A 24,851-nucleotide genomic window follows, 5' to 3' on the forward strand; every position below is an offset into this window, starting at 1 on the left:
TACCAAGAGAATGAAGAAAAATTGATAGTAGGAGTAAATTAGAAAGTTGCTTAAAATTGCATGCTCTATCTGAATCACTAAAGAAAAAATTTGGGTTCAGTGTCCCTTTAAATTTTCCTTTTCAGTTGCTCTAAGTCAGTGTTTTTCAACCAGTGTGCCGTGGCACACTAGTGTGCCGTGAGAGATCCTCAGGTGTGCCACGGCAGACTGACAACAGTGTGACATATTTTTTAAACTTTGCTTGTTTTTTACTCCCAGTGCAGGGGTAGTTTGTAGGAGGCATGGCATAACAGCACAATACATACAGTATGTGTGTGTTTGTGTGTATGTATATATATATATATGCTGTATTAGGCTACAATGTGTGATTTTTTTAAAATTTTGGGATGGTGGTGTGCCACAGGATTTTTTAATGTAAAAAAGTGTGCCACGGCAAAAAAAAGGTTAAAAATCACTGCTCTAAGTATTAGCCATTGTGTATAAAGAGTACAAGGGATAGTCTAGTCAAAATTAAACTTTTCGCAATTCAGATAGAGCATGCAATTTTAAGCAACTTTCTAATTTACTCCTATTATCAATTTTTCTTCATTCTCTTGGTATCTTTATTTGAATGTAAGCATAGGAGCCGGCCCATTTCTTTCATTTAATTGGCAAGAGTCCATGAGCTAGTGACATATGGAATATACAATCCTACCAGGAGGGGAAAAGTTTCCCAAACTTCAAAATACACCCCTCACCACACTCACAATTCAGTTTTTACAAACTTTGCCTCTTATGGAGGTGGTGAAGTAAGTTTGTGCTTAGATTCTACGTTGATATGCGCTTCTCAGCATTTTGAAGCCCGGTTCCTCTCAGAGTACAGTGAATGTCAGAGGGATGTGAAGGGAGTATCACCTATTGAATGCAATGGTTTTCCTCACGGGAGATCTATTTCATAGGTTCTCTGTTATCGGTCATAGAGATTCATCTACTACCTCCCTTATTCAGATCGACGATATACTCTCATATTCCATTACCTCTACTGATAACTGTTTCAGTACTGGTTTGGCTATCTGCTATATGTGGATGGGTGTCTTTTAGTAAGTATGTTTTCATTACTTAAGACACTCTCAGCTATGGTTTGGCACTTTATGTATTAATATAAAGTTCCAAATTATGTATTGTACTTATATTTGCCATGAGTCAGGTTTATGTATATTTCCTTTTGCAGACTGTCAGTTACATATTTGGGAAAATCATTTTTCAGGAAAAAAAAAATTCTTACCTGGGGTGTAGTCTTTTTTCAAATTGAATGTTTTTCATTAAATTTCGCAGGCAAAATAGGCTCGTGAGGGCGCAAAATGCCAAAGTATATTACGTCATTTTTGGCGTGAGATTTTTTGGCGCAAAGTTACATTTGATGATGCAAAATTTGTCATTTCCGGCGTCTTAGTCTACGCTGAGTTCCTTTCACAAGGTTTGCGTCTTCAATGACGCGAGTATGTCATTTCCGGATGTTGTTAGCTCCAAAAAAATTTCTGTTTGCATTTTGCATCATACTTGGCGCCAAATATTTTCATTATTTAAAACCCCATTCCTATATGCCTCTTGCCTTTTTTCTAAGTCAGAGGGCTATGTTGTTTGAATTTTTTTTCCCATTCCTGAAACTACCATATAAGGAAATTGATCATTTTGCTTTATATGTTGTTTTTTCTCTTACATTTGCAAGATGTTTCAATCTGATCCTGTCTCAAAAACCACTGTTAGAACCCTGCTGCCTGATAACAGTTCTACCAAAGCTAAGTGCATTTGTTGTAAATTTGTGGAGATTATATCTCCAGCTGTGGTATGTAATAGTTGTCATGATAAGCTTTTACATGCAGAGAATGTGTCCATCAGTAATAGTACTTTGCGTGTTGTTCCTTCAACATCTAATGTCCAAGATATACCTGTGAATATAAAAGATTTTATTGCTGATGCAATTCAGAAGGCTTTGTCTGCCATCCCGCCTTCTAATAAACGTAAAAGGTCTTTTAAAACTTCTCATAAAGTTAATGAAATTTCAAATGACCGACAACATAATGAATTATCCTCCTCTGATGAAGATCTATCTGAGTCAGAAGATCCTTCCTCAGATGTTGACACTGACAAATCTACTCATTTATTTCAAATGGAGTATATTCTTCCTTGTTAAAAGAAGTGTTGATTACATTGGATATTGAGGAAACTAGTCCTCTTGATGTTAAAACTAGTAAACGTTTAAATTCTGTTTATAAACCTTCTGTGGTTACTCCAGAGGTTTTTCCAGTTCCTGATGCTATTTCTGATATGATTTCTAAGGAATTGAATAGACCTGGTGCTTCTTTCATTCCTTCTTCAAGGTTTAAAAAATTGTATACTTTGTCAGCAGTTAGATTGGAGTTTTGGGAAAAGATCCCCAAAGTTGATGGGGCTATTTCTACTCTTGCTAAACGTACTACTATTCCTATGGAAGATAGTACAGTGGGGCAAAAAAGTATTTAGTCAGCCACCAATAGTGCAAGTTCTCCCACTTAAGAAGATGAGAGAGGCCTGTAATTTTCATCATAGCTATACCTCAACTATGAGAGACAAAATGTGGAAACAAATCCAGACAATCGCATTGTCTGATTTGCAAAGAATTTATTTGCAAATTATGGTGGAAAATAAGTATTTGGTCAATATCAAAAGTTCATCTCAATACTTTGTTATATATCCTTTGTTGGCAATGACAGAGGTCAAACGTTTCTGTAAGTCTTCACAAGGTTGTCACACACTGTTGCTGGTATGTTGGTCCATTCCTGCATGCAGATCTCCTCTAGAGCAGTGATGTTTTAGGGCTGTCCCTGGGCAACACGGACTTTCAACTCCCTCCAAAGGTTTTCTATGGGGTTGAGATCTGGAGACTGGCTAGGCCACTCCAGGACCTCTGAAATGCTTCTTATGAAGCCACTCCTTCGTTGCCTCCGGGCGGTGTGTTTGAGATCATTGTCATGCTGAAAGACCCAGCCACGTTTCATCTTCAATGCCCTTGCTGATGGAAGGAGGTTTGCACTCAAAATCTCACGATACATGGCCCCATTCATTCTTTCATGTACACGGACCAGTTGTCCTGCTCCCTTTGCAGAGAAACAGCCCCAAAGCATGATGTTGCCACCCCCATGCTTCATAGTAGGTATGGTGATCTTTGGTTGCAACTCGGCATTCTCTCTCCTCCAAACGGTTTCTACCAAACAGTTCTACTTTGGTTTCATCTGACTATATGACATTCTCCCAATCCACTTCTGGATCATCCAAATGCTCTCTAGCATACTTCAGACAGGCCCGGACATGTACTGGCTTAAGCAGGGGGACACGTCTGGCACTGCAGGATCTGAGTCCCTGGCGGCATAGTGTGTCACTGATGGTAGCCTTTGTTACGTTGGTCCCGGCTCTCTGCAGGTCATTCACTGGGTCTTCCCGTGTGGTTCTGGGATGTTTGCTCACCGTTCTTGTGATTATTTTGACTCCACAGGGTGAGATCTTGCGTGGAGCCCCAGATCGAGGGAGATTATCAGTGGTCTTCCATTTTCTAATTATTGCTCCCACAGTTGATTTCTTCACACCAAGCTGCTTGCCTATTACAGATTCAGTCTTCCCAGCCTGGTGCTGGTCTACAATTTTGTTTCTGGTTTCCTTCGACAGCTCTTTGGTCTTCACCATAGTGGAGTTTGGAGTGTGACTGTTTGAGGTTGTGGACAGGTGTCTTTTATACTGATAACAAGTTCAAACAGGTGCCATTAATACAAGTAATGAGTGGAGGACAGAGGAGCCTCTTAAAGGAGAAGATACAGGTCTGTGAGAGCCAGAAATCTTGCTTGTTTATAGGTGACCAAATACTTATTTTCCACCATAATTTGCAAATAAATTATTTCCAAATCAGACAAAGTGATTGTCTGGATTTGTTTCCACATTTTGTCTCTCATAGTTAAGGTATACCTATGATGAAAATTACAGGCCTCTCTCATCTTCTTAAGTGGGAGAACTTGCACAATTGGTGGCTGACTAAATACTTTTTTGCCCCACTGTACTTCCTTTAAAGATCCTTTAGATAGGAAACTTGAATCCTATCTAAGGAAAGCCTATTTATATTCCGGTCATCTTCTCAGGCCTGCAATTTCTTTGGCTGATGTTGCAGCTGCATCAACGTTTTGGTTGGAAAGCTTAGCGCAAAAGGAAGTGGATCCTGATTTGTTTAGAATTGTTCGTTTGCTTCAACATGCTAATCATTTTATTTGTGATGTCATTTTTGATATCATCAAAATTGATGTTAAATCTATGTCTTTAGCTATTTTAGCTAGAAGAGCTTTGTGGCTTAAGTCTTGGAATGCTGACATGGCATCTAAGTCTAGGTTACTATCTCTTTCCAAGGTAATAAGTTATTTGGTTGTCAGTTGGATTCTATTATTTCAACTGTCACTGGGGGAAGGGAGTTTTTTTGGCCTCAGGATAAAAGACTTAAGGATAAATCTAAGCTTCTAACCATTTTCGTTCCTTTCGAAAAAAATAAGAAACAGACACCTAATCCTTCCCCCAAAGAAGCTGGTTCCAACTGGAAACCTTCTTCAAGTTGGAATAAATCCAAGCCATTTAAGAAACCAAAGCCAGCTCCCAAGTCTGCATGAAGGTGCGGCTCTCATTCCAGCTCAACTGGTAGGGGGCAGGTTAAGATTTTTCAAAGATATTTGGGCAAATTCTGTCCAAAATCAATGGATTCAGAGTATTGTCTCTCAGGGGGTACCGAATAGGATTCAGAGTAAGACCTCCTGTGAGAAGATATTTTCTCTCACGCATTCCAGCAAATCCAGTAAAGGCTCAGGCTTTCCTGAAGTGTGTTTTAGACCTGGAGCTTTCAGGGGTAATCATACCAGTTCCGTTTCAGGAACAGGGTCTGGGTGTTTTATTCAAATCTATTCATCGTCCCAAAGAAAGAAAATTCATTCAGGCCAGTTCTGGATCTGAAAATTTTGAATCGTTATGTAAGAGTGTCAACTTTCAAAATGGTGACTATAAGGACTATTCTGCCTTTTGTTCAGCAATGGCATTATATGTCCACAATAGACTTACAGGATGCATTTCTTCATATTCCGATTCATCCAGATCATTACCAGTTTCTGAGATTCTCTTTTCTAGACAAGCATTACCAATTTGTCACTCTTCCATTTGGCCTAAGCGACAGCTCCAAGAATCTTTTCAAAGGTTCTCAGTGCCCTACTCTCCTGTAATCAGAGATCGGGGGTATTGCAGTGTTTCCTTATTTGGACGATATCTTGGTACTAGCTCAGTCTTTACATTCTGCAGAATCTCACACAATCAACTAGTGTTGCTTCTTCGAAGACATGTTGGAGGATCAATTTACCAAAAAGTTCTTTGATTCCTCATACAAGGGTCACCTTTTTAGGGTTTCCAGATAGATTCAGTGTCCATGACTCTATCTCTAACAGACAAGAGACTATTAAAATTGGTTTCAGTTTGTCGGAACCTTGCAGTCTCAATCATTCCCTTCAGTTTATGTGCATGGAAGTTTTAGGTCTCATGACTGCAGCATCGACGCGATCCCCTTTGCTTGTTTCACATGAGACCTCCCCAGCTTTGTATGCTGAACCAGTGGTGCAGGGGATTATACAAAGATATCACAATTAATATCCTTAAATGCCAATGTTCTATCTCTGACTAGGTGGTTTAGATCACCGATTGTATAGTTCTAGGGGCCTCTTTTCTTCGTCCAACCTGGACTGTAATCAACAACATATGCAAGTATTTCAGGTTGGGGAGCTGTCTGGGGATCTCTGACAGCACAAGGGGTTTGGAAATCTCAAGAGGCGAGATTACCAATCAATATTTTGGAACTCCGTGCTATTTTCAGGGCTCTTTAGGTTTGGCCTCTGTTGAAGAGAGAACCGTTCATTTGTTTTTAGACAGACAATATCACAACTGTGGCATATGTCAATCATCAGGGTGGGACTCACAGTCCCAAGCTATGAAAGAAGTATCTTGGATACTTGCTTGGGGCGGAATCCAGCTCCAGTCTAATTTTCTGCGGGTTCATATACCAGGTGTAGACAATTGGGATTATCTCAGCCGTCAGACTTTCAATCGGGGGGAGTGGTCCCTCCATCCAGATGTGTTTGTCTCAATTGTTCAAATGTGGTGTCTTCCAGAAATAGATCTGATGGCTTCTCATCTAAACAAAAAACTTCCCAGGTACCTGTCCAGGTCCAGGGATCCTTAGGCGGAAGCAGTGGATCGTTGACAGTTCCCTGTGTTTACCAACCTGCTTATATTTTCCCGCCTCTGTTTCTTCTTCCAAGAGTGATTTCCAAAATCATCATGGAACAATCGTATTGTCTTGCTGGTAGCTCCAGCATGGCCTCCACAGTTTTAGTATGCAGATCTTGTTCGGATGTCCAGTTGCCAACCTTGGCCACTTCCCTTAAGGCCAGACCTTCTATCTCAAGGTCCGTTTTTTCCATCAGGATCTCAAATCATTAAATTTGAAGGTATGGGAAATTGAACGCCTAGTGCTTAGTCATAGAGATTTCTCTGACTCATTGATTAATACTATGCTACAGGCTCGTAAATCTTTTTCTAGGAAGATTTATTATCGAGTTTGGAAGACATATTTCATGGTGTTCTTCTCATAAATTCTCTTGGCATTCTTTAGAATTCCTAGAATTTTAAAGTTTTCTTCAGGATGGTTTGGATATGGGTTTGTCTGCATGTTCCTTGAAGGGGACAAATCTCTGTTCTTTCTGTTTTATTTCACAGAAAGAGTTGCTAAGCTCTGATATTCACTGTTTTGTACAGGCTTTGGTCCGTATCAAGCCTGTCATTAAATCAATCTCTCTCATTGGAGTCTTAATTTGGTTTTGAAGGCTTACAGGCTCCTCTTTTGAGCCTATGCATTCTTCTGACATTAAACTACTTCTTTGGAAAGTGTGTTCCTTTTGGCCATCTCTTCTGCAAGAAGAGTTTCTATTATCTGCTCTTTCTTGTGAATCTCCTTTTCTGATTTTTCGATCAGGATAAGGCTGTAATTCTTACCTAAGGTTGTGAATTCTAGACAACATTAATAGAGAAATGTTGTCTCTTTTTGTGTCCTAATCTTAAAGTGAAAGTAAAGTTATGTAGGTCCCACTCTCCTCAGTTACATAGTTCATTTAAAATAAATAGGGAGTTTCATTCAGAGTTTGTACAAATTTGCATGCAAAAGCCATTTTCGCCGCAAATAAACTCAATATTTTACTACTTACAATTCAACCCCATTTTTCTCTTCTCATTTTACTTCCTGATCACGTTCATTACCGGTCGACCAATTGACTTTCTGGCCGATAGGCGGGCCATGAGCCGACGTCATCCGCCTATGTGTTCAATTGCGCATGCGGCAAATCTTGTGTTGTGCTCGTTATGTAGACGCCCGTTCACGATTCGCGCATGCGCACACCTTTTTGTTTATAACAGCCAAGGACGAATTCATGCATGCGCGTTGTAAAGAGGCTCATCACAGAATCGCATGTGCATTAATGGTAAGATCTACGATTCGCCCCATGCGCAATGCGTTCTTTGCTTGTGAACGCGCATTTAACATACATATAGAGCGGGTGGGACCGCTCTATACATCTAAACACAGAAACATAGGAAGTCTAAGATGGGCGGAGCATGACGGATAAGGTTAGAAGAATAAAATTTTAATTAAAGTCGAAATTCACATAATGAAGAAAAAAAAATAGCGATCCTACTATTTGGAATGTATACAATACTTGGATGTGTTGTAAAGGGCTAAAATTTACTTTCACTTTAAGAATTCTTTGGAGAGATCCTTACATTCTTTGGATGTGGTAAGAGCTTTGAAATATTATGTTGAAGCTACTAAAGATTTCAGGAAGAACTTCTAGTCTATTTGTTATATTTTCTGGTTCTAGGAAAGGTCAGAAGGCTTCTGCCATTTCCTTGGCATCTTGGTTAAAGCTTTTGATTCATCAAGCTTATTTGGAGTCCGGTCAAGCCCCGCCTCAGAGAGTTGCAGCTCATTCTACTAGATCAGTCTCTACTTTGTGGGCTTTTAAGAATGAAGCTTCAGTTGATCAGATTTGCAAAGCAGCAACTTGGTCTTCTTTGCATACATTTACTAAATTCTAACGTTTTTTATGTATTTGCTTCTTCGGAAGCAGTTTTTGGTAGAAACATTCTTCAGGCAGCTGTTTCAGTTTGATTCTTCTGTTTATGTTTTAAGTTTTTTTCTTTCATTTATGAGAAAAAAACTTATTTTTTTTGGTTGAGGGATTCATTTTTTCAGCAGAAAATGCTGTTTTTATTTTATCCCTCCCTCTCTAGTGTCTCTTGTTTGGAGTTCCACATCTTGGGTATTGCTACCCCCATACATCACTGGCTCATGGACTCTGGCCAATTACATGAAAGAAAACATTAATTTATGTAAGAACTTACCTGATAAATTCATTATCTTTCATATTGGCAAGAGTCCATGAGGCCCACCTTTTTTATGGTGGTTATGATTATTTTTGTAATAAAGCACAGTTATTTCAATTTCCTTTGTTGATGCTTTTTACTCCTTTGTTTTGTCACCCCACTACTTGGGCTATTCGTTTAAACTGAATCGTTGGTGTGGTGAGGGGTGTATTTATAGGCATTTTGAGTTTGGGAAACTTTGCCCCCTCCTGGTAGGATTGTATATCCCATACGTCACTAGCTCATGGACTCTTGCAATATGAAAGAAATTAATTTATCAGGTAAGTTCTTACATGAATTATGTTTTTTGGTTCAGCACCTGGGTAGGATTGGTGGCTAAATTTAGACACTAATCAGAAAAGGCTACCCAGGTGCTGAACCAAAATTGGTCTGGCTCCTATGCTTACATTCTTGCTTTTTCAAATAAAGATACGAAAGGAACAACGAGAAATTGATAATAGGAGTAAATTAGAGAGTTGCTTAAAATTGTGTGTTCTATCTGAATCATGAAAGTTTAATTTTGACTAGACTATTCCTTTAAGATAAGGAGGCCCTAATGCAGTGCTTTCCAAACTGTGTGTCATGACACATTAGTGTGTCGGCAGCAGTGTGTAGGGTGTGTCCCTCCTTCAGCACTAATTATTTTGAAATGTAAAAAAAAAATAAAAAATTTTTTGGTTTCCGACTTTCCACCTGCTTGCTACGCATATCACATGGTTGACCTCGTGATTGATACTTAGTGGGTCACAGAACATCTTAACCTATTGGCACAGCTCATTGGGAACTGAAACTATTCCCATTGGCGGCACAACTGGCTCCTGACTGCACGTGTAGTCCTCCTTAATCCGCTCATGACTGCAAGGTGAAGTCAGTGAGTGGGACAGCAGTGTTTGCAGTGCGGGCAGTAGTCAGTGCATCTCGCAGAGCTCTGAGGCAGAAGCTTAAAACGCTGAGCTGAAGTCAGAAGTCAGTGGGGTTTTTTGCAGCTAGCTCCCAATAGTGCATTGCTCTTGATATATGGATAGGAAGTGGAAGCTTAAATGCTTGATGATGAAATGCGAGTCTCTAATATTCCACCAAAATATTCAGAAATTGTGTTCATCCCATCAACCTCATACATCCCAGTTAAAATAGTAAGTAGCTATTGGTGGTTTTAAAGGGACATCTGAACCTAATTTTTTCTTTCATGATTCAGATAGAGCATGCATTTTTAAGCAACTTTCTAATTTACTCCTATTATCAAATTTTCTTCGTTCTCTTTGCTATCTTTTTTTGAATGTAAGCATAGGAAAAAGAAGGCATCTAAGCTTTTTCTTGGTTCAGACTCTGGACAGCACTTTTTTATTGGTGGATGAATTTTATCCACCAATCAACAGGGACAACCCAGGTTGTTCACCAAAATGGGCCGGCCATCTAAACTTACAATCTTGCATTTCAAATAAAGATGCCAAGAGAATAAAGAAAATTTGATAATATGAGTAAAGTTAGAAAGTTGCTTAAAATTTCATGCTCTATCTAAATCACAAAAGAAAAAATTTGGGTTCAGTGTCCCTTTTAACCTTTTTTTAATTCTTGCACATACTTACTTGTAAATACATTTGTTATTATATCATTTATGTATATGTCCGTATCTCTAAAACAAGGTTAGTTTAACCTCCTGTTTGCTAGTACAACTGAATTACTGTGTCACTAAAATTATGTAGGTTTAAAAAGTGTGTCACCAACATGAAAAGTTTGGAAAGCTCTGCCCTAATGTATAGAGATAAGGATCAGGAGGACTGCCCATTCAGTCAGAAAAATATATTTTTAATATGCAAAAAATAAAAATAAAACTAAAGGAGTAGGATACCATACATTTTTATACTCTGTAGATACTTTAACACGTCATTGGGAACACATTAGGGGAACCAATTTTACAGTACAATGCTCCTTTAATAGAAATATAGAGTTTTAATATCCATTTAAAGGACAAGAAAAGTGCAAAACAAAAATGTTCTAATATATTAGAGCATTTAATTATTGCAATGTTGCTCGCATATAACTGTAAATATATAGTCATTTCCAGAGCAGCAATGTGCTAAGGATTTAGCTGAACACATCTAGTGAGCGAATGACAAGAGAATATATGTGTAACCACCAATCACAGTTATTCTTATGATAGTAGAATATTTTGTTTTTGCCCAAATCTTTACACCAGTTTTCTGTTATGATATTAAGTTTGACATTAACACCACAACTATGATTTTTACTTTTTATTTTTTCTTTCTGAACTTTACATCTCACCAGTTGCTTATCTTTGAATTACAGACGCATGCCAAGTCTACTGGAGTATTTAAGTTACAACTGTAATTTCATGGGTATCCTGGCAGGCCCGTTATGCTCTTATAAAGATTATATTACTTTTCATTGAAGGCAGACATATCAGCTGAAACATTCAGAAGCCAATGGAAAAGAAGACACAAAATATGAACAAAAAGAACCGTCTCCAAATGTAAGTTTTTTATACAGCGTATGCATAGTTATTGTATTCTATACTTAGGGTGTTTTGATACCACTATAATATGCCCCAACGCTACCTAGACAGGTCAAAAAGCAAATTCAATTACCTACAAGTCAAATAGCTGGTTTGGGAAATTTGCAGCATTTTAAAAACTTCGGTTACAGATTTTGCTTTTTTTCCCCTCTAGGCAGTGTAGAACAAAGCACAATATTTAAAAAATAATAAAGATGTCTCTTTAAAGGGATTTGAAACTCAAAACGTTTCTTTTGTGATTCAGAGCAGAGCATACCATTTTTAAAAAATTTCAAATTTACTTCTATTAAATTTGCTTCGTTCCCATGATATTTTGTGTTGAAGAGATACCTAGGTAGGCATCTGGAGCACTACATGGTAGGAAATAGTGCTGTCATCTAGTGCTCGTGCATATGGATTACTTTCTTGCAAAACTGCTGCCATATAGTGATTCAGAAATGGGACGTTCCTAAGCATACATCCCCTGCTTTTCAACAAAAGATACCAAGAGAACTGAAGAAAATGTTATAATAGGAGTGAATTAGAAAGTTGTTTAAAATGGCATGCTCTGTCTGGGTTTCATATCCCTTTAAGGCTTCAGGGTGAGACAATGTTTCTTATTAATCTCTGTTTTCAGATGGACAAATGAAATAATATGCCAGAGACTTTTATCCCTTAGTACAGGCGATAGCCCTTATAGGAGAATTGGAGCTCAGGGGATTCCATATAAAATACATAGTGGGAGGAGAGATTATATACATAACACAGATGCAGAGAAACTATTCAGTTGCTGTCAGTCTATTGGAAGAAGGAGTCCTGAGTTTGTTTCTGCAAGAAACAATAGGAAATATGTACTAAGGTTCATAGGCAATGAGTCATTTTATTAGATGTTTTCCAATGCAGTTTTTATCAAACCATTAAGTGTACTTAGTTTTAGTTAGACATTGTTTTCTATCTGATAACTGAAAGACATAAATACATAAGCACAGTCACATAAACATATATACAATTCATTACAGTTTGCTGAATGAGTTTCTCGCTTTTCTGAGCTATCTGTTTTTGTTGCTCTGTTTCAGTAGTGTTGTGGGCTGCTAAACTATTCTTTCCCACCTCTCAGACCGGCTAGCAGTTTTCATCCCTTCATTGCAATCTGTTAGGGCTAGATGTAAAGGAGTTTGTGCACTGCTCTAAGGAACCACTGTGTAGTATGCAGCGGTTCAGCAATTGAAGAATTTAGTTTCACAGTCCCTAGAGAATTTACTTCTCTTGGACTGTGAAACAAGTGCATTTTTATAGCAAAAACAGACACAACAACATGCAATTAAAGAATATTCATTCATTAAATTGTTTATGGGACACTCAATGTTTGTGTTTAATATCGCTTTAAGATTATGGCGTGGCATGGTAGCATACATTTTCCTTTAAATCCAAGGGGAGATTAAGGAAATTTCAATAGTTGTTACACTATTATAAAAACTCATTTTGTTTTTTCAGTTACTATTCATGATATTATAATTGTAGTGTCTCTTTAAATGTGACACCTGTCCTAGACCGTGTCTAATTTTGCATCTAGAATCTGTGTTTGAATGGAGGTTAGAGATATAAAGTATAAGATAGTGTACGATAAATAGGGAGCTATGTGTTCCAGCACAATATTGAATATACCCAGGGGCCGTTACTGGCAAAGGACTTATGGGAGAATGTAGTTCCAAGTGTGTGGTTTTGTGAAACTCCAAGTGTTATCAGTTCTTTCTATTCCTCTCTCCTGTTGAAGCAGAGATTAGTGTGGTGCTTTAGTATGTGGGGAATGTGTTTGTGGCTGGGTGGTGAGTAAATACTGTGTGATTGTATAGATATATTTATATGTGCAGTTCACTTGATGGCAATAGTTATCATTGTGTCACATTTTTCCCTTGGCCTAAGCCCAAAGCTACGATTTGTAGCAACACCCTAGGAGTATACTATACAGAATAAAAATGGAAGGAGATTTAACTATTTGTTCATACTTATTGTCAAATTAAAATTTGAGTATAGAAATAAACTGGAAACTTTTATGAAATTGGATGCTCTGTCTAAATCACAAAAGATCATTTTTTGCGTTCATACCCCCTTTAATAGAGATCAAACAGGAAAGTTAAATAAGTGGCTAAAATGGAAAGGCAAGAATAATTGAAATATTTTGCATTCATTTTATAATAAATCAAATAAGTAAGGAATAGATAAATATTAATTAAAGGGGACAGTAAACGCCTTGGTAATTACAAGAAATATATGTTGTTTTGCTACAGAATAACATCCAGTCAAAAATGTTTTTTTAAAACAACTGAACATCTTGTTTTGCCCTCAATTGTTTTTCAATAGCCAAACTCCATACACAACTTGCCTCAATCCGAGTTTAAGTCTGCAGACACCAAGACTAATTAGCTAAATTTAAAGAATAAAATAAAATAAAAAAATTCTTTCAGTTTTGAAATAGCAAACACTTCAAAAGGGCAATGGAAGTCACTATAATTTATGAGTGGCTTTGCAGAGGTTTAGGTGAAAAACCCCTAATAACACCACCAGAAAGCCCATGCTAAGACCCCTTACATGTGTGTGACTGTCTGAGACACCTTTCTATACAGCCAGACTACGTTTCTGTAAAGATCTTCTTCTGACTGCCCCCTTGCATTGTGTGCAAGGGTTCCGAGACACCTCACTATCCAGCCAGACTACGTTTCTGTAAGCAGATCTTCTTCTGACTGCCCCTTGGCATTGTGTGCAAGGGTTCGAGACACCAGCTCTAACCCAGCCAGACTACGTTTCTGTAACTGATCATCCTTTTGACTGCCCTTGCATTGTGTGTGAGGTTTCTAAGAACCTCGCTATCAGCAAGACTTCACGTTTCTGTAACTGATCATCTTTGACTGCGCCATACATGTGTGAAAGGTTCTAAGGCACTTCTTTATCCAGAGAAACTACGTTTCTGTAAATCATCTTCGTGACTCGCCCCTTCACAACCTGCAGGTCTCATTGTCAAATCACCATTTATGCCCAATCCCAGGTTAAAAAATTTGGGGGATAGGATATTGGGAGGCATGTGGAATGACTAATCTGAAACTATTCTTTATAGAATATAAACATTGTTAAATGTTTATTATACAATTTATTTAAATGAAAAATATTTGGTGAGCATTGCCATTCAGTGACCTTTTGAATAAGCCACCACTAGATGTGCCCATTGTTTTTACTGTTCTTTTGCTTTGGTAAACACAACATCTATCTGTATAGTAAATATTAAAGAACAAAGGGCTAGATTTACTAATCCCCAGACGGACACTGGCTTTCCTCTATGCCTCTTTCCCCCCGGCATTGTGTCTAGCAAGCAACAATACCGTGCCCGTATCTATCATTGCATACTTTGCCCCGTCGGCAAACACCATGAGCAGGGGTTTGTCAATCTCTGTGGTCGGAGAAGTCTGAGGCTAGTCTGCAGCTGAAGGTGCTTTGTAGCTTCTTAAATGAATAAAGCACTCTGTTTATTGTATCACTTTTCCCCCAAAAACTGAACAGTTCTTAAGACATAGGGGGATATTAATCAAAGTGTCTACTAGTGTTGCATTCACCGGCATCAATACGGCTCCCCTAATATCGCACAAACATCGCGGCCGCTGGGGGATCTCAATACGCTCTCCCTTATTTAATAAAAAAGCCGTCAAAAACCGAGCACCAAGTAAGGGGCGATGAGGCATCGGGACTGTTGTTAACTAGCAGTCAGTCGATCGCGTCTATTCAGCTTTTTCATCGGACTGTTGTTAACTAGCAGCATCGATCGCGTCTATTCAGCTTTTTCCCAACTTTTTTATACCATTTCACTAAACGCCGCCACTATACTAAAATGTTTAAAAGGATTACTTTCTGTTATAATTTTAAGCTAAACACTACATATTAAAGTTAATAGACATGATGATGATGTCACGTTATCCTGCCCACTATTTCAGCACTGCGTGTTCAAAATACTTAAACAAATAAGGCTTTGTGTTTAAAGCGCCATTTGAAACCTAGGTATTGTAAACAGATTGGTACAGAGCAAAGGATACCCACAGAGTGGTTTGGAAAACATTAAATTTGCAGACCAAGATTTCTGATATACGTGAGAATTGTTAAATGAAATGCTATTGATAAAAAGCGTATTTGGGGTAGGTTAGTTAGTAACAGGCATAAAAATATCTAGCTTACAGTGGCCTTTTAACCCCTATTCCGCCACTCCCTGACACCGCCGCAACCTAAATAAAGTTATTAACCCCTATCCCTATGCTCCCCGACACCGCCCCAACCTAAATAAAGTTATTAACCCCTATTCCGCCGCTCCCCGACACTGCTGCAGCATAAATAAAGTTATTAACCCCTATTCCACCGCTCCCCGACACTGCCACCACTAAATAAACTTATTAACCCCTAAACCTCTGGCCTCCCACATCACCACCACTAACTAAACCTATTAGCACCCCACATTGCAAAAAACTAAATTAAGCTATTAACCCCTAAACCTAACAACCCCAAAACTTTAAATTAAAATTACAACATTCCTATCTTCAAATAAATTAAAACTTATCTGTAGAATTAAAATAGTCCTGAATGAGGACTTTGTCGGCTGGATGGATCCTTCAAGAACTGTAAGTGGATCGTCGGGGGTTAGTGTTAGGTTTTTTAAAAAACATTTTGGGTGGGTTTTATTTTTAGATTAGGGTCTGGGCAGTAAAAGAGCTAAATGCCCTTTTAAGGGCAATGCCCATACAAATGCCCCTTTCAGGGCAATGGGTTGGTTAGCTTATTTTAGATAGTTTTTTATTGGGGGGGGGTTGGTTGGGTGGGTGGTGGGTTTTACTGTTGGGGGGTGTTTGTATTTGTTTTGCAAGGTTAAAGAGCTGTTATCTTTGGGGCAATGCCACACAAAAGGACCTTTTAAGGGCCATTGGTAGTTTATTGTAGGCTAGGGTTTTTTTTTTATTTGGGGGGGCTTTTTTATTTTGATAGGGCCATTAGATTAGGTGTAAAAAAAAATATTTTTGATAATTTGGTTTGTTATTTTTCGTAATTTAGTGGGGGTTTTTTTTGGTAACCTTGGGCGCGATTACATATACGGCGCAGGCTTCAGCGCAAGCGCTGCAACCCGCGCCGCCTGTAATTTTACCTCGCACATCGGGCTATTACATATACGACGCCGGCAGTTCATAAAGTGCCGTAAGTCGGATAAACTAGCGATGTCCAGAAATGTGCGTAAATGCAAATTTCTGGAGTCGCTAGTGACTTACGGCACTGAAACTCTATTGACTATTCAAATCAGCCAATAGAATTTCATTAGCTTTCATCCTATTGGCTGATTTGAACAGCTAATAGGATTTCAGTAGCTCTCATCCTATCAGCCAATAGGAATTTAAGGGACGCCATTTTTAATCGTGTACCTTGAATTCCTATTCAGTGTACGGCGGAGATCATATGAAGAGAATCCTCCACGCTCCATGGCTCCGCGGTCGCCGGTCTTCAGTTCCAGGGTCGCCGGTCTTCAGCTCCGCGGTCATCGGTCTTCAACTCCGCCCTCCGCTCCTGCTGGTTCCTGGAAGAAGAAAGAAGAGGTCGCCGCTTGGAAGAAGACTTTACTGCCTGGAACAGGACCTTCTCCACCGGACTTCAGGACAGGTGAGTACCACTTGGGGGTTAGGGGTTTTTAAAGGATTTTTGGGGGGTTTCTTTTATTTAGATTAGGGATGGGCTTTTCCTAAAAGAGCGGTTAATCTTAATGCCCTTTAAAGGATACCAAAAGAGCTAAATGCCCTTTTAAGGGCAATGCCCATACAAAGCCCTTTTCAGGGCAACGGGTATTTTTATTTTTTTATAGTGTTAGCTGCTTTTATTTTGGGGGGTTTGGTGGGTGGGTGGATCTGACTTTTAGGGGGTACTTAGACTTTTTTGTGTAAACGAGCTGTTTATCTTGGGGCATTGCCATGCAAAAAGCCCTTTTAAGGGCTATTGGTAGTCTATCATTAGATTAGGAGGCGTTTTTATTTTGGGGGGCTTTTTTATTTTCATAGGGATTAGGTATAATTATTTAATTATTGGCCATTCTCTTTTTTATTTTATGTAAATTTAGCTGTATTATTTTTTGTAATTTTAGATTAATTTATACTTAGTTTTTTAATTTTTTAAAGTAATGCTAGTTTTTTTAATTGTAATTTAGTTTTAGTTGAATTCATGTAATGGGGTTAGTTTAAGGGGTGTTAGGTTAGGGGGCTTAGTGTTTAACTATTTGCGTTGTGGGTTATTGGCGGATTAGGGGTTAATAGATTAGATTGCATTGTGGGTTATTGGCAAATTAGGGGTTAATAGATAGATTAGATTGCGTTGTGGGTTATTGGAGGATTAGGGGTTAATAGTTAATAAGTAATTGCAGTGTGGGTTTGATGGCGTATATAGGGGTTAATAGTTTAATTAGGCATATTGCGTTGTGGGGGGGTTGTCGGTTTAGGGGTTAAAACTTTTATTAGTTGCGGTGTAGGTTTGATGGCGGATATAGGGGTTAATACACTTTATTAGTGATTGTGGTTGACAGGTAGATAGATATTGCGCATGCATTAGGTGTTAGTTTATATTTTACAAGCAGTTACGGGAGTTACGGTGCTCCCATACTCAGCGCAAGGCCTGCTGCGGCTGCCTTGTTTGGCGAGGTGAAAATGGAGTAAAATTTCTCCATTTTTGCCACGTAAGTCCTTGCGCTGAATATTGGATACCGATTTGCGACGCGGTCCCATGTTAGCTTATGGGAGTAAAAATTGTGGACGACGGGTGAAATATACGTGCCGCATTTATATGCGGCGCCGTATATGTAATAGCAAAATCGCATAAAAACTGGCAGCGCCGGTTTTTGCATGCGACGCCACATATGTAATGGAGCCCTTAGTGTTTTTTTGTTTTGTTTTTAATTTAGGACTTTGTAATAATGTTTAATTGTATATTTAAATAATTTTAGTAGGGTTAGGATTTTTAATATGTAATTTAGTTTATTTAATTAGTAGTTTAATTTAATTGTAGTACAATAGTTAGGGTAGGTTAATTAATAGTTTAAAATTAGTTATTTTAATTCTACAGGTAAGTTTTAATTTATTTGAAGATAGGGATGTTGTAATTTTAATTTAAAGTTATGGGGTTGTTAGGTTTAGGGGTTAATAGCTTAATTTAGTTTTTGCAATGTGGGGGGCTGATGGTTTAGGGGTTAATAGGTTTAGTTAGTGGTGGTGATGTGGGAGGCCAGAGGTTTAGGGGTTAATAGCTTAATTTCGTTTTTTGCAATGTGGAGGGATGACAGTTTAGTGGTTAATAGGTTTAGTTAGTGGTGGTGATGTGGGAGACCAGAGGTTTAGGTGTTAATAAGTTTATTTAGTGGCGGCGGTGTCGGGGATCGGCGGAATAGGAGTTAATAACATTATGTAGGTGGCGGCGATGTCTGGGGCGGCAGATTAGAAATCAATGGAGTATGGTTCATTCTCTCGCAGCATCGAACATAAGCTTTCGGTGCTTTCATACTCCCATTGATTTCTGTGGCATCCGCGGCCTCAAGGGTGGCGGATTGGAAACCAGGTACTATGCGTCAGAATAGCCGCGAGCGTACCTGTAGTTTGATAAATTGGAAAAAGTGTCAAATAGAGCCGAATGTGTATTCGGAACATCTGTAATGACGTAAGCAGCGATCTGCGTCGGATTGAGATCGCGGGATCGTATGTTACGTCACAAATTTCATCATTTGCCGATCTTGAGGCTTTGATAACTAGGTCAGATCAATCTTGCAACAATTACTTCTCCCCTTGATCTAATGCTGCAGATAAATTTGAGGTACTGAGCTTGAGTTAACTACTCCAATTGATTGAGAGGTCTCTGTGTGATGGATTTATAGCTTGCGAACAGAGTAAAGGCAGCTTAGAAGATGTGTGGGACCATCACCCAAATAAAGCTGTTTTTGTACAATCCTCAAGCTAGAATTTATATTTTAAATGTTTGAAAAATATATCAAAAGGGGAACAATATTTTGTGACATGAAACTTAGATTATATTCAAATTTAATTGTCCATTAATTTTTTTATTGGAACACAGCCACTCTCGTGCGTTCATTTATGTATTGTCTGTGGCTGCTTTTGTTTTCAGCAGAGTTGAATAGATATGACAGAGACAATATGCAGCTGATCAGTGCATTACAATATATGGCGCCACAATATCCCCAACTCTAAGAAAAGCAACGCTCAGAAAAATTAGAAAATGTAACACAGAAACGTATTAAGTTAAAAGTCTTAAAAATAAATAAGTTAAACTAAAAAATGAGGCTGCAACCAAACTAAGTTTCAAAGAGGCCTATTTATCAAGCCGTCAACCGCAAATACGCTGGAATTCCGCAGCGTAATTGTGGAGAGCCTGATTCCTCTTATTTATCAAAGCCTACAGACCGGCAAAAGTTGAAATCTGTGACGTAACATACGATCCGCCAGTCTCAGTCCGACACAGATCGATGCTTACGTCATTACAGATGTTCCGAATGCAAATTTGGCACTATCTGACTACTTTTGCTAGTTAACAAATATCCAACAGGTACGCTCGCCACTATTCCGGCCAAGCGTACCTGCTTTTCAATGTTCGCTGCAGCCCGATATCTCATTGATTCCTATGGGAGAATAAAAGTTATGTTTACACCTAACACCCTAACATAACCCCCGAGTCTAAACATCCCTAATCTGCCGCCCTGACACCGCCGCCACCTACATTATACTTATTAACCCCTAATCTGCCGCCCCCTACACCGCCGCCACCTACATTATACTTACTAACCCCTAATCTGCCGCACCGCCACCACCTACATAAAAGTATTAACCCCTATCCCGCCGCTCCCGGAGCCCACCGCAACTAAATAAAGTTATTAACCCCTAAACCCCTGGCCTCCCACATCAGTACCACTTACTAAACCTATTAACCCCTAAACCGCCAGCCCCCCACATCGCCATAAACTAAATTAACCTATTAACCCCTAAACCTAACAACCCCTTAACTTTACATTAAATATTAACTCATCCCTATCTTATAATAAATTTAAACTTACCTTTAGATTCAAATTAAACTATATTAAACTAATAATTAACCTACCCTAACTATTAGACTAAAATTACAATAAACTATATTAAACTAATAATTAACCTACCCTAACTGTTATACTAAGATTACATTAAACTACAAATTAAACAATTAATTAATCTACCCTAACTATTAGACTAAAACTACAATAAACTATATTAAACTAATAATTAACCTACCCTAACTGTTATACTAAAATTACATTAAACTTCAAATTAAATTAACTATATTACATATTTTAAAACCTAACCCTACTCAAATAATTTGAATCTACTATTAAAAATGACTAAGTTACAAAAAACTAACAACTAAGTTACACAAAATAACAAACACTATTTTACAAAAAAAATAAACACTAAGTTACACAAAATAAAAAATAATATATCAAATATTTAAACTAATTACACCTAATCTAAGCCCTATGAAAATAAAAAAGTCCCCCCAAAATAAAAAAACCCTAGCCTACAATAAACTACCAATGGCCCTTAAAAGGGCCTTTTGCAGGGCATTGCCCCAAAGAAATCAGCTCTTTTACCTGTAAAAAAATACAAATACCCCCCCAACAGTAAAACCCACCACCCACACAACCATCTCCCCAAATAAAAACCTAATCTAAAACACCTAAGCTCCCCATTGCCCTGAAAAAGGCATTTGTATGGGCATTGCCCTTAAAAGGGCATTTAGCTCTTTTTCCTTGCCCAAACCCTAATCTAAAAATAAATCCCACCCAATAAACCCTTAAAAAAACCTAACACTAACCCCTGAAGATCCACTTACAGTTTCTGAAGACCCGACATCCATCCTCAACAAAGCCAACAGAAGTCTTCATCCAAGCGGGCCGAAGTCTTCATCCAAGCCGGCAGAAGTCTTCATCTATCTTCATCCATCTGGCGCGGAGCCGCTCCATCTTCAAGACATCCGGCGCGGAGCATCCTCTTCAATCGACGTCTTCTTCAACAATGAAGGTTCCTTTAAATCTATCAGCTAATCGGAATCTAAGGAATGCCATCTTGGATGATGTCATTTAAAAGGAAACTTCATTCGGAAGAAGACGTCGAAAGCAGAGGATGCTCCGCGCCGGATTTCTTGAAGATTGAGCCGCTCCGCGCCGGATGGATGAAGATAGAAGATGTCGTCTGGATGAAGATAGAAGATGCCGTCTGGATGAAGACTTCTGCCTGGTTGAAGACTTCAGCCGGCTTCGCTGAGAACTTCTGCCGCTTCGTTGAGGATGGATGTCGGGTCTTCTGAAACTGTAAGTGGATCTTCAGGGGTTAGCGTTAGGTTTTTTTAAGGGTTTATTGGGTGGGTTTTATTTTTAGATTAGAGTTTGGACAAGGAAAAAGAGCTAAATACCCTTTTAAGGGAAATGCCCATAAAAATGCCCTTTTCAGGGCAATGGGGAGCTTAGGTTTTTTAGATTAGGTTTTTATTTGGGGGGGTTGGTTGTGTGGGTGGTGGGTTTTACTGTTGGGGGGGGTATTTGTATTTTTTTTTACAGGTAAAAGAGCTGATTTCTTTGGGGCAATGCCCCGCAAAAGGCCCTTTTAAGGGCCATTGGTAGTTTAATGTAGGCTAGGGTTTTTTTTTTGGGGGGGGGGGGCTTTTTATTTTCATAGGGCTATTAGATAAGGTGTAATTAGTTTAAATATTTGATAATTTATTTTTTTATTATGTGTAACTTAATGCTTATTTTTTTGTAACAGTGTGTTATTTTGTGTAACTTAGTGTTTGTTATTTTGTAACTTTGTAATTTTTAATAGTAGATTTAAATTATTTGAGTAGGGTTAGGTTTTTAAATATAAAATATATTTAATTTAATTTGTAGTTTAATGTAATTTTAGTATAACAGGGTAGATTAACTAATATAGTTTAATGTAATTTTAGTATAATAGTTAGGGTAGGTTAATTACTAGTTTAATATAGTTTAATGTAATTTTAGTATAATAGTTAGGGTAGTTTAATTATTAGTTTAATATAGTTTAATTTAAATCTAAAGGTAAGTTTTAATTTATTATAAGATAGGGATGAGTTAATATTTAATATAAAATTAGCGGGTTGTTAGGTTTAGGGGTTAATAGGTTTAGTAAGTGGTACTGATGTGGAAGGCCAGGGGTTTAGGGGTTAATACATTTATTTAGTTGCAGTGGGCTCCGGGAGAGGAGGGATAGGGGTTAATACATTTAGGCCTAGATTTGGAGTTCGGCGGTAGAAGGGCTGTTAACGCTCCGCGGGCTTTTTTCTGGCCGCACCATAAATTTAACTCTGGTATCGAGAGTTCAAACAAATGCTGCGTTAGGCTCCAAAAAAGGAGCGTAGAGCATTTTTACCGCAAATGCAACTCTCGATACCAGAGTTGCTTATGGACGCGGCCAGCCTCAAAAGCGTGCTCGTGCACGATATCCCCATAGGAAACAATGGGGCTGTTTGAGCTGAAAAAAAACCTAACACCTGCAAAAAAGCAGCGTTCAGCTCCTAACGCAGCCCCATTGTTTCCTATGGGGAAACACTTCCTACGTCTGCACCTAACACTCTAACATGTACCCCGAGTCTAAACACCCCTAACCTTACACTTATTAACCCCTAATCTGCCGCCCCCGCTATAGCTGACCCCTGCATATTATTTTTAACCCCTAATCTGCCGCTCCGTAAACAGCCGCAACCTACGTTATCCCTATGTACCCCTAATCTGCTGCCCTAACATCGCCGACCCCTATATTATATTTATTAACCCCTAATCTGCCCCCCACAACGTCGCCGACACCTGCCTACACTTATTAACCCCTAATCTGCCGAGCTGACCTGAGCGCTACTATAATAAAGTTATTAACCCCTAATCCGCCTCACTAACCCTATCATAAATAGTATTAACCCCTAATCTGCCCTCCCTAACATCGCCGACACCTAACTTCAATTATTAACCCCTAATCTGACGACTGGAGCTCACCGCTACTATAATAAATGGATTAACCCCTAAAGCTAAGTCTAACCCTAACACTAACACCCTCCTAAATTAAATATAATTTAAATCTAACGAAATAAATTAACTCTTATTAAATAAATTATTCCTATTTAAAGCTAAATACTTACCTGTAAAATACATCCTAATATAGCTACAATATAAATTATAATTATATTATAGCTATTTTAGGATTTATATTTATTTTACAGGCAACTTGGTAATTATTTTAACCAGGTACAATAGCTATTTAATAGTTACCTAGTTAAAATAATAACAAATTTACCTGTAAAATAAATCCTAACCTAAGATATAATTAAACCTAACACTACCCTATCAATAAATTAATTAAATAAACTACCTACAATTACCTACAATTAACCTAACACTACACTATCAATAAATTAATTAAACACAATTGCTACAAATAAATACAATTACATAAACTAGCTAAAGTACAAAAAATAAAAAAGAACTAAGTTACAAAAAATAAAAAAATATTTACAAACATAAGAAAAATATTACAACAATTTTAAACTAATTACACCTACTCTAAGCCCCCTAATAAAATAACAAAGCCCCCCAAAATAAAAAATTCCCTACCCTATTCTAAATTAAAAAAGGTAAAAGCTCTTTTACCTTACCAGCCCTGAACAGGGCCCTTTGCGGGGCATGCCCCAAGAATTTCAGCTCTTTTGCCTGTAAAAAAAAACATACAATACCCCCCCCAACATTACAACCCACCACCCACATACCCCTAATCTAACCCAAACCCCCCTTAAATAAACCTAAAACTAAGCCCCTGAAGATCTTCCTACCTTGTCTTCACCATCCAGGTTCACCGATCCGTCCTGAAGAGCTCCTCCGATGTCCTGATCCAAGCCCAAGCGGGGGGCTGAAGAGGTCCATGATCCGGTCAAAGTCTTCATCCAAGCGGGGCAGAAGAGGATCTTCCATCCGATTGAAGTCTTCATCCAAGCAGCATCCATCCGGAGCGAAGCGGCAGGATCCTGAAGACCTCCAGCGCGGAACATCCATCCGGCCCGACGACTGAACGACGAATGACTGTTCCTTTAAGGGACGTCATCCAAGATGGCGTCCCTCGAATTCCGATTGGCTGATAGGATTCTATCAGCCAATCGGAATTAAGGTAGGAATTTTCTGATTGGCTGATGGAATCAGCCAATCAGAATCAAGTTCAATCCGATTGGCTGATCCAATCAGCCAATCAGATTGAGCTCGCATTCTATTGGCTGTTCCGATCAGCCAATAGAATGCGAGCTCAATCTGATTGGCTGATCGGATCAGCCAATCGGATTGAACTTGATTCTGATTGGCTGATTCCATCAGCCAATCAGAAAATTCCTACCTTAATTCCGATTGGCTGATAGAATCCTATCAGCCAATCGGAATTCGAGGGACGCCATCTTGGATGACATCCCTTAAAGGAACAGTCATTCGTCGTTCAGTCGTCGGGCCGGATGGATGTTCCGCGCTGGAGGTCTTCAGGATCCTGCCGCTTCGCTCCGGATGGATGCTGCTTGGATGAAGACTTCAATCGGATGGAAGATCCTCTTCTGCCCCGCTTGGATGAAGACTTTGACCGGATCATGGACCTCTTCAGCCCCCCGCTTGGGCTTGGATCAGGACATCGGAGGAGCTCTTCAGGACGGATCGGTGAACCTGGATGGTGAAGACAAGGTAGGAAGATCTTCAGGGGCTTAGTGT

At 38.7% G+C, this 24,851-nt stretch overlaps 1 protein-coding gene across 1 annotated transcript in view; it reads left to right on the forward strand.

Annotated features, from left to right (window-relative positions):
* The window catches only part of MBOAT2 (membrane bound O-acyltransferase domain containing 2), a 437,306-nt gene that overhangs the window by 353,013 nt on the left and 59,442 nt on the right, over positions 1–24,851 (forward strand). The window contains 1 exon segment of the mRNA XM_053709710.1: positions 10,810–10,993. Coding sequence (XP_053565685.1) covers positions 10,810–10,993 — 184 coding nt within the window.

This window comes from Bombina bombina, chromosome 4 (genome assembly GCF_027579735.1).
Source record: "Bombina bombina isolate aBomBom1 chromosome 4, aBomBom1.pri, whole genome shotgun sequence".
NCBI classification, from domain to species: domain Eukaryota; kingdom Metazoa; phylum Chordata; class Amphibia; order Anura; family Bombinatoridae; genus Bombina; species Bombina bombina.